At 38.2% G+C, this 11,056-nt stretch overlaps 1 protein-coding gene across 1 annotated transcript in view; it reads right to left on the bottom strand.

The window, feature by feature from the left end:
* Positions 1 to 4,524: 4,524 nt before the first annotated feature.
* The window catches only part of Dpy19l2 (dpy-19 like 2), a 96,865-nt gene continuing 90,333 nt past the window's right edge, over positions 4,525 to 11,056 (bottom strand). The window contains exon 22 of the mRNA XM_028872566.2: positions 4,525 to 6,076. Within this exon, the coding sequence (XP_028728399.1) occupies positions 5,926 to 6,076 (151 nt within the window). The 3' untranslated portion in view covers positions 4,525 to 5,925. The remainder of the gene's footprint in view (positions 6,077 to 11,056) is intronic.

Below are 11,056 nucleotides of genomic sequence, written 5' to 3'. Positions count from 1 at the left end.
ATTTTTTCTGATCTTGCCTTTTTGGTGTTCTAAATGCCTTCTGTACATGAATATACATTTCTTCGATTTAGGAAATTTTATGCTATGATTTAATCAAGTTTTCTTTGATTTTAGCATGAAATTCTTCTTCTCTGTCTGTGATTAATAGATTTAATTTTTCAGAGTGTCCCATGAATCTGTAATGATCTGCTTTAATTTTATTTGTCTTTTTCATTGCTTGAATGTTCTAATTCCTCTACCATGTCTTTAAATCCTGACATTCTGCCATTCCCTTATTCTGCTCTATTACTGATGCTTTCTATGGACCTTTTTCTATTGAATTCTTCAAGTATTCTGATTCAGTATTTTTTTCAGTGCTTATATGTATTTATTGAATTTTATCAATATCCTGTGTTGACTTCCTTGTTTCATTTAGACATTTGTGTTCTATTAGAATATATCCAGGACTTTGTATTCCTTTAGATTTCTGTGAACATAGTCATTATTTATAATTATTTGTCTGTATGAGATTAGTAGTTATTGAAGAAGTTATGTTTCCACAGTTTTTTACAAGTTAGAACTTGTGCATTAGGGTTAGGTCACTGGTTCATTATTTTAAAAAACCTTTGTTCTTTCAGTGGGAGTGTTGGTAATATTGAAGATAGATGATGTTATAATAAGATTAAGTGTCATTTTCCTCTTCTGTATTGGTGTTGGTAGTACCTAGCTCAATTTCCAGTACTCCACTGTGAGTAGAATGTTGCCTGGAATATTAAAAATAAAGAATAGGCATATTCTGGAAATACAGTAATAATCAAATAAAAAACAATCACTTTTTTTTTTTGGTTTTTCGAGACAGGGTTTCTCTGTGTAGCTTTGCGCCTTTCCTGGAACTCACTTGGTAGCCCAGGTTGGCCTCGAACACACAGAGATCCGCCTGCCTCTGCCTCCCAAGTGCTGGGATTAAAAGCGTGGGCCACCATCGCCCGCTCAATCACTTCTTAAATGTCGATAATGGTAGGAAATAAAGGAACAGTGATAGTACTATGTACACTGATATATTAGTTACTGTGGGTGTGAGGGCAAAGGAAAACCAGCAGTGTGAGACTAGTGCATAGTACTTGGTTAACAGATTGAGAAACAGAGCAAGTAAACATAGACATCATGATGAGGTGGTAGGATAGAGAAGGGAGATGAGGTAGGTTGGACCAAAGGTAGCATGGAAATAGAAAGAAAAAGTTCAGGCAGATAATCTCAGGAGCCTGTGACAGGGACACCTGCAAACCAAGGCAGCCTGTGTTCTATATGGAAACTGCCTAAAGGACAATGACATTGGCAATGGGAGGAATCAGGAGAAAAGAAAAAGAGGAGGAGGAGGAGGAGGAAGGGGGAGAGAAAGAGAGACCAAGAGAGCATGAGAATAGTGTGCCTGCAGTATAGAGCTGGTCTGCTAACTTGGCATTGTCCATCAGGTAAAGGGGGAATATACATGAGGAGGGATATCTGGATGCGTATTTGAATGCTGTCCTTCCTGCTTGTTGGTTTCACTCTCTGGTGCAGTGAGAAGCCCAAGACCTTTGGGCATCTCAGTTAACACAGATGGCCAGTGCCATACAGAGGACACAGAGTTTCCAGCTCCATTCCCAGGATACACTGATAGGCCAGTGAAATGGAGCACTATGTGGAGAACGTGATGCCTTTCTGGATACTGTGAATGATTAGACATGGTATTGTAGTCCTTTTTGAGATCTCCATCCCAGTATCTAAATAATATGCTTCCACTTGAGCTCCACATCATCGATCCAGCCAATGAATCAAGAAATCACAACCTTTAATGCTGCTACACAAGGAGAGTAATTTGCTCAAGCCATAGCTGCAACTGAGGAAGACACTGAAAAGACAGCGCTGTGATGTTTCTGAGAGGCCCACAAAACTTAGGACTACATCAAGAACCTTTCATGCATTGGAAATGTGTCACTGATGAGTAAATGATGACATAGGGAAGAAGACATTCGAGAATTTCATTCTTAACTTAGATGACTCATCAGATGGAGGAAGCTGTAGAAGCCGAGAAAGCTGCATTTAAGAAGGCAACAGCTTTAGCCTGGATAAGGGTGATTTTGACTCCTGAAGGCCCATGGAAAAAGTATCAGAGCTGCTGACTAGTGGAGAATACTGTCTGAGACTGGGCCTGGGATGTACAGCTGAGAAAGAGGTGAGAGGTATAGACAGTGATGAAGAAACTCAAGAAAATGTGAAGAGAATGGTTAAGAGGAGCTTTTACAAGTGCAAAATGTTCCTTAAAAAGAGCGATCTGAACTCCTACCCCAAAGATTTTTTATACAATAAAATATAATTACATAATTTCTCCCTTTCCTTTCCCCCTTTAGCCCCTCCCATGCCTCCCTTATTCTCTATCAAATTTCTGGCCTCTATAATTCTCTCTCTCTCTTTCTCTTCTCTCTCTCTCTCTCTCTCTCTCTCTCTCTCTCTCTCTCTCTCTCACACACACACACACACACACACAAACACACACACATGTATACATACTATGTGCTGAACTTAATTTTTTGCTTGTATGTACGTGGTTTCAAGGCTGACCCCTTCATATTAGATAACCAATGGAGGGGCTCTTCCCTGGAAGAGACTGACTCTCCCTCTCTCTGTAATCTTTAGTTTCCCGTGGTTCTTTATCTACAGGTGAGGCCCAGACAAATTTCCCCTTCCAAGTTTTCATGTCTGTTGGGTGCTTCCATTGTCCTGGTCTCGTTTAGGCAGTCACACTGCTGTGATATCATAGCTGTGGGTTCTCTGACATTTGTATGAGACATAGTTTCCTAGCATATTTCCCAGTCCTTGGTAATGTCTGTGATACATCATCATCTTACAAGAAGGTCTGTGAAGAAGAGAGGAAGCAAGTCAGTCAAACCTCATGGGCACATTTCTGATAAGAGGGGCAACAACAGCAGTGCTTGTGGGGGAGGGGGAGGGGGCTCCGGAGGGATCCAGAAGAAAACAACTATAATAGAAGGTGACTGTGGCACAGAATGCTGCCACTGAAGACTTGCTGGGGAGAAACATGTGGAGGGGGGTGGTGCTACTGGCAGGCCTGACCCTGTTAGGCCCGGGTCAATCTGTGTTTGTGTCTTAGTTTTTAACCAAAAAGCTTTAAAAGTACAATAAAACAAACAAACAAACAAAAAAGATTTTAGAAAGCCAATGTAATGTTTTTACACAGTTGTACAGTCTTCTGTGTTTATGTCTTTAGGTGTTACAGAAACCCAGAGAGTTTTAAGCTATAGTAAAAGAAGATAACAAGCCAAAACCTGCACAGCTATCTAGTAGAGCCTTCCCAATACTCCCCTATCTTTCAACTTGATTTTTCTTATACAAATAAAGCAAAATAAAATCCTAATTATTTGTTATGACCACACATCACTCCTGAGGCTGGACAATAAAGGACAGCTGTGTGAAGCTTCCTTCGGTTGTGGTTTGAGGTCAGTGTACAAGACAGGAATACAGGAAACCAGTAATGTGGGGATTTAACAAGGCAACTCCACGTAGTTAAAAGGAGGCTTATTTTGGGGTAGCTTACAGCCAGTCAGGATCCAGGAGAAGTGAGGTGCAATCTAGCGGGTTTCTCTGGAGAGCTCTGACTCGGTCTGCCATCCAGCATCCAGGATCACGAGGAATCAAGAGAGCAGGCACATCTGGATCTTGGGTCTTAAGGGCTCCTGTAATGGCCATGCCCCAGGGTCAGGTGCTAGGTAGGCGTGGTAGTTACTGGCTGCCTTGCTGGGGCAGTGCTTCAAGGTCAAGTGCTTCAAGGTCAAAGCTGGAGCAGCTACCTACTACCAACCAGGAGAAAAATTTCTCTGCACAGAAGAAAAAGCTGCCCATTGCCCATCTCACAGCACTCACATGTAGTCTTCAAATGTCAAAGCAATAGGTGCTAAACCATGCACATAAGTAATAGCTTAATTTATTTAAAAACTGAAAATAAGCTGAGGTCTAAGATTCCTATTTGTTTACACCAAATTAATGTAGAGCTGTGTAGAATTCTGAGATGGGCTTACCTCACTGCAGTCTTCTAATACTGAGATGAATATTTAGTGGGCCGGGGAAAGGAAGAAGGAACATCAGCTGAGTGCTTACCCATTCCAAGCACTTTAACACTGTTTAACTAATGCCCAATGACCCTGAAATTGGGTAGAGTTCTGATTTATACTGAAGAAACAAAACTTTACAGGACAATATGAGAAAGCTCAGCACAGAACCTACCACAAAATGAGTAGGAATATCTTTTTGAATGAATGGTTGGTGATAGACCAAGTTGAGAGAACCAGGAATCAAGCTTAGTCAATGATACTTCACATCCCCCACATTCTCTACCAGAGTACATTGCCTCCCAGTGAGACCATGCAAAATGGTTTGAATGGCTAAAGATCACTGCCAATAAACCCAGCTAATACTCCCAGCAACCTATGATTTCAGGGCTCTTTTAATTTTAAAATATGTGCTTCATAAAAGAAAACACAGAGAGTCTTTGTGGACCTTTAAAATGATTTAATAAGCATTGTACAGAAAAATAACAAAATTCATAGGAAAATATTATGTGTATGGAACATTTTATTGGTTACATAGCTTGTATCATTTTTGTTGAGTTCTGATAATTACTCTAAAATATCCCTCTGGTGACATTGTCCTGAAATGTCACTTTAATGAATGTTTTCCTTTCTCTGATCCACACAACAAAAGGAATTATTTGAAAATGTTAAAATCTACACAATACAGCATTCTTGTGTCCAGCATTAAAATATTTTCCAACTTTTATAGTAATTTTATATATAATTGCTTACCTATTGCAAGTAAACTAATCTGTGAAATTGACTAATCTCTTATGGATGGCCAAAAATATAAGGAAAATGTAAGTATAAAACCTCCAAGATGCTTAATTTGTAGCAGATACATATTTACTCTACTTTCAAGGTAATAGCCAATTTCCAAAGCATTTATGACAGATAGCTTTTATTGGGAGATAAAATTTATAAGACAATGCCATCTTCATCATAAACTAAAAATAAGTGATGACTTAAAATATGTATTACAAAAGATGGCGGCTTAAAACACGGACCATACTCAGCAAGCTGGAGCCACCAAGATGAGAAGGCTATTGCTTTGTTCACAATCTAGCCCCTGAAAACCTCACATGGTAAACCCAGCTGGATTTTCTTTACTGATGATTATTCCCAAATTTGATTTGGTTCCATAGTAATTTTTATTTTACCTGCTATTAAAAGAAAACGACAGGATTCTACTGACAGACTAATAATTATTGGGTTTAGTCTGGAAATTAATCAGTGGCAAATATTTATCTGGTTGAGTTAATAACCTTCACAAGATTCAAACTATTACAAACCCAAGTGCTTAGAAACACTTGGACTGGAAATGATTTTTAAAGGTTCTTAAAAGCTAGTAAAACTCTCTCTTTAGGGGTAGCTAGAACATGCAAAGCACATGAGAGTTGAGGCCACCACCACCATCAGGTCCCTTGAGTCTGCACTTGTCTACATGGCTCAGAGGGTCTGGGCTGATCCACAGGTACTAGGGAAACCTGAAGCAACATGCCGAGCTGGGTCGAAAAGGAATTACTTATCCTTGGTTTCTTAAATTACATTGTTATTTTGCATACATGTTTCCTCAAAACTAAAATGAACATTTGTTGAAGATGTAGGAGATGACTTAATCGTTTATGAGGTTAGCTTGACAGGCTGACAGTCGATGTAAACAATGAAGTCATTTATCGTTAGTAACCAGAAAACTTTAAATAACTGTATCTTCTTTTGAAGTGTCTCTTAGTAAAGCTTGTGATTTTTTATTGTTGTAAGGCCGGAAGTGTTCTTTCTTAACATACATCTTTGCACAGAACGGTGGATAGCTTTGTTCTCAGTTAATCTTCAGTACTCTATACATACTATTCTGAAATACTGTGGTGAAGTAAGGTCTGGAATTCTTGAGCAGGACACTACAGAGGGGAGGATTAGCTGCATTGGAAGGGTCTTCCACATCCCAGATTTCAAGCATACTGCAACCAGGTCTGAAAGATAAAGGGCATAGATAAATAGCCATATTAAATAAATTAGCATATTCAAATTAAGAAATAACTTCTAAATTTCCAGAGGCTAATTGATTTAACTACTTAAAATCTTAAAACCATAACTGCAGAAACCATTAAGCTCAGTAAAATGAAGCATGCTACATTTCCAGCCCCAGTCAACATATGCTGACAATAAACACAAAATATGGAGACAGAAATCTATATTTGAACTAGTTTACCTCCAATATGAAATATAATTATACTTGTGGACCACTATTTCTGTCCAGTCATAAGACTAATTTGTATTTGAGTGAGATAAATTAAAGGAGAACTGATTAAATTCCTTAGAAGATCCATATGTTTTTGACATAAAGTGCCCTGAATTAGTAGACAAACATATCCAGGCAGAGGAAGGAGGTTCTTAGTCTAAGTTGCTTTCTTTAGCCCTTCACTTTTGGGGAGCATGGTTATAAGAGTACACTAAGTGGTGTAATGTGTCTTGATAGAGAGTAACCCTACTACATAGGAATCATTAGTTGGAAGAAGTCAGGCAAAACTGACATCAAATTTTTAATGTATATTTTGAAATATAACATATAAAATCCTGACATTTCCCATGTAAAGTTTAACTGTATGCAGGGATTATCACAACCAATGCAGAAACATTCCTATCACCTAACATGTTCCCTATGCCTTTCTGGTAGTCAGTCTTCATCCCCAAACACAGCCTGGGTATGCACAGATCTCCTTTCTGCACTACAGCATTTAAAATTCCGTGCAAATACATTGTGTAAGTTTTTCATTTCTGGCCTCCTTATTTTAGAAACTGTGCTGTTGATACCTTAGATACTGATTGTCCTGGTGAACTCACCTGTTAAGTTGCCACAACCTAAAAACACTTGAAAAGACAGCTCCAATTGTGGAATAGATCAGGTTGCCCTGTGGGCATGTCTGTAGGGGATTGTCTTGATGGTTAATTGATGTAGGAGGGCACAGCCCACTGTGGACAGCACCAATCCCATTGCAGGTGCTATTGAATTCTATAAGAAATCTAGTTGAGGGGCTGGAGAAGAAACTCAGTGGTTAAGAACACAAACTTCTCTTGCAGAGCCCATGTTCAGGTGGCTCACAACTGCCTGTAACTCTAGACAGGGAATCTAATGCCCCCTTCTGACCTCCATAGACACCTGCAAACGTGGCTTACACACATGCAGAAACACACACACACTGTCACAAATCTTTTAAAATAGAAATACAAATTTAGATGAGCATAAGCCTGTGAGCTAGTCAGCAAGCAACATCCTCCATGGTTCCTGTCACATTTCTTTGGTATTGAAGTGAGTTCCTAGGTCTGAAACTCTAAGATAATACTGTGCAATAGTAAGGTAACAACAAGAAAGTCTGCCTTCAGGTTCATGAATGCCTGCCTTGACATTCCTCATGACGAACTGTGACCTTGAATTGTAAACCAAATAAATACCCATAATTCTTCCCTGCCCCATACATTGCTTTCTGTCTGGGTATTTTGCTACAAGAGATGAAATTAGAATATTATATTTGTTGTAAGTATTATTGCCTTTACATTTCTAAATAGTATTTTATGACATGGTAGACCACAGTTTATTTGTTGATGCTCAAATTACTCAGCATTTGGGGTACTTGAAGCACATAAGAACTGATTTTAGGCAGACACCTAGCAATGGAACTGTAGGGTGGAGTGCTAAGTGTGGTTGGTAACTTGATGACAAAGTGACTGTACTGTTTTCCATTTCTACAGTGTATGTGATTTTAAATTTGCATAAATGTATGGTATCACCAGTCTTCATAATTGTAGTCTTTTTAGTGTTGTTATGGGTTGTTCAAAATAACTTCTTTGGTACAATATCTTAACCAAATTTGTCAAATTTTGTATTGTTTCTTATTGAAGTGTGAGAAGTTTAAATATTCTATCTGATGTTCTAGACTTAACAATATTAATCAATCAATATATGGCACATAGAGGCTTCAATCTGATTCTTTCTAATACACTTATGTACCCACAGAGGACCAGTGTAAACAAGGAACATAACTCTGTCTCCACAGCTCATCCATGCTCTTTGCAGTTCACTCTTCTGTTCATCAATGCCTTTCAAAACATAACCATACATCCACTTCTTGTCACTGTAGATTTGTGTGTACTTTCTGGAATTGTTGCCTCCTTTCTAATTTTGTCTGGCTTATTTTCCTAAATACAATTATTATCCATATTGTATGTATTGATGAGTGGCATTATGTTGTCTAAATATTCCAATAGTGTTTAGCAATTAATTTACCTGTTAATCCATATTTAAATTATTTCTAAGTTGCAGCTATTGAAAAAGCTGATGTGAATAATTGTATACAATTATAAGTATGGATGGCTACTTTTTTTAAAAGTCTACTTTATGAGTGTATGTGTGTGTGTGTGTGTGTGTGTGTGTGTGTGTGTGTGCGCGCGCGCGTGCGCGCGCGCGCACGTGCATGCATGTGTGTGCCATGTGTGTTTCAGTGCCTGTGAAGGCCTGAGGAGGGCATTAGATCCTCTGCAGCTGGAGTTACAGGTGATTATAATCTGCCTTATGTGGGTGCTGGGAGCTAAACTCAGGTTTTCTGCAAGAGCAGAACATCCTTTTAACTGATGAGCCAGCTATTCAGCTCCAATAAATTCCTTCTTTAATCTTAAGCAAATACACAGAGCAGGTGTTGGGTTTCTTATGAGACTGTAAAGTTCTGTCATGAAGTGGTTGTACCACATTCTATCATGCAACTGATACATGAGAGTAGTAGGTATGCCTCCATGTCGGCAACACTTGAGAGAGTTTCTCTTTCAACTCTAAATATTTTACTAGGTGATTTAAAAATACCACTTTGTGGGCTTAATGTACACTTTGTAAGTGGATAGTAACATCAAACATCTTTCCATATGATTCTTTGCCATTCATGAATTTTCTTGTTGAAGTGTCCAAGCATTTGCCCATTTTGACTAAATTGTTTTCTTATTGAATTTTAGTAGTTCTTTCTATATCTAGATAAAGTTCTTTATTAATCACAGGATTCAAAAATGTTATCTTCTAGCTGTGACTTATTTTCCATTACTCTTACTTACATTACTTCTATTCATTATCTTCTATTATTATTCTGCTTATGAAAGGTTTATATTTTTAAGGAGATTTCATTTACTAATGCATTCTTGTGTCATGCTTGTCATATTTGATTTAAGGAATCTATCATAAGGTCCCAATTATTTTCTTCCAAAACTTTCACATTTTGGGTTTACAGTTAAGTTTATGATCTGTTTGAATTGCAGGCACATATAACCACCACACTGCTTCCCAAGAGTCTTACTGTGAGTGGGCGCTTAATTTTACCAAATGCCTTTTCTGTGTTTATTGAAATGATCATAGAAATTTGCTTTTTATTTTACTTATATTACGAATTTAAGCCATTGCATTCATGAGATAAGCCCACTGTCCCTTGAAAATATAGTTGGGATCAATTTACTGTTACTACTTGAGATGACAGGCTCATGCACACAGTTAATGACTTCTATGCCTCTTTATATAAAGTCACACACTTCGTCCCGAATACTGCTGTGGTGTGACCACAGACTCTGACATGCTGTGTTAATTTTCATTTAGTCCAAATATTTTAGGATTTCCCTTGTGATTTTATCTTTGATCTTTAATTGCATTGTCCAAATTACAATTATTTAGACCTTTTCCAGATATCTTGTTATTAATTTCTAATCTTATTCCATGTTGTCAAAGAATGCAATTCCAACTGTTTTGAATACATACATATTATATATTATTCAGATTTGTATTTTATCCCAGTCTATGCTGCATTAGCTCTTGAATGGTGTGTGTGTGTGTGTGTGTGTGTGTGTGTGTGTGTGTGTGTATCTAAGAGCTTTTATCAGAGTGCTATGTATTCTTTAATTGGTTATGTTAATTTTTTGATTTTGTATATCCTTGAAGATTTCAGCATAGCCTTTTTATCACTTTCTAAGTATTTTAATATCTAATTGTATTGCTGGTCTGTTTCTACCTCTGAGTTGTCAGTCTTTGTTTCACATCTACTCCTGTTCTGTTTTACACTCAAATATTCACAGTCCCAATCATTCTAGCACCCTGATATGTGGAACTGTTCAGCACTGTGCCATTTTCCTTTGGTGGTGTGGTTTAATAGCTATTTTATCTGATAAAAACTACTCAACTTCCTTGAAGTTAAGTGAAAAGTTTTAGTGATAGCGCTCCATTATCTACTGCCTCACTTTAATTTTATTTTTACATTTTGCATTTTAGTGGTTGTTTATGGATTGCAAACAGAAATCTTCAAAATATCTTTTACTGGGCAGTAGAGCTAAATTCCTTTCAATAAATAAAGCTTTATATTTCCACTTATTCTTTTTTGTGCTGTTATTGTCATGTGTACTACTCACTCTATAAGCTGAAAAATACGCTGATGTTTTCTTTTATTTTGCTAGATTTTTAAAATATTCCCATAGAAGAACAATGTGGTCATTAACATGTGCAAGTTCTCAGCACATTGCCTTGTTCCCTCCACTTGAGCCGCCACCAGGAATCATTTCTCTACAATGTAGAGAAGTTTGCTTGCAAAATGCCACTGAGACGCCATTGACCTGAACCCCGTCAGCCGACCCTCATGTACAGATGGAGTTTCACTGAACATGGAATTCCTGATGTCTTCATTCACTGCTTTGCTCACTCCAGAATCAGACAAGCAGGCTCTTCCTGATGAGAAGTCAGGTGTCCATCATGGTGTGCACCTTCTTCTCTTCAAGACAGTCCTCCAGCTGACCTTTGTGCTGGGCTGCAGTATGCCTTGCTCTGACCTTTGTGCTGGGCTGCAGTGAGCCTTGCTCTGACCTTTCTGCTGGGCTGCAGTGAGCCTTGCTCTGACCTTTCTGCTGGGCTGCAGTGAGCCTTGCTCTGACCTTTG

This window comes from Peromyscus leucopus, chromosome 7 (genome assembly GCF_004664715.2).
Source record: "Peromyscus leucopus breed LL Stock chromosome 7, UCI_PerLeu_2.1, whole genome shotgun sequence".
Classification (NCBI taxonomy): Eukaryota; Metazoa; Chordata; class Mammalia; order Rodentia; family Cricetidae; genus Peromyscus; species Peromyscus leucopus.
Note: the sequence above shows the minus strand (reverse complement) of the source record. Positions and strands in the feature narration are given on the sequence as shown.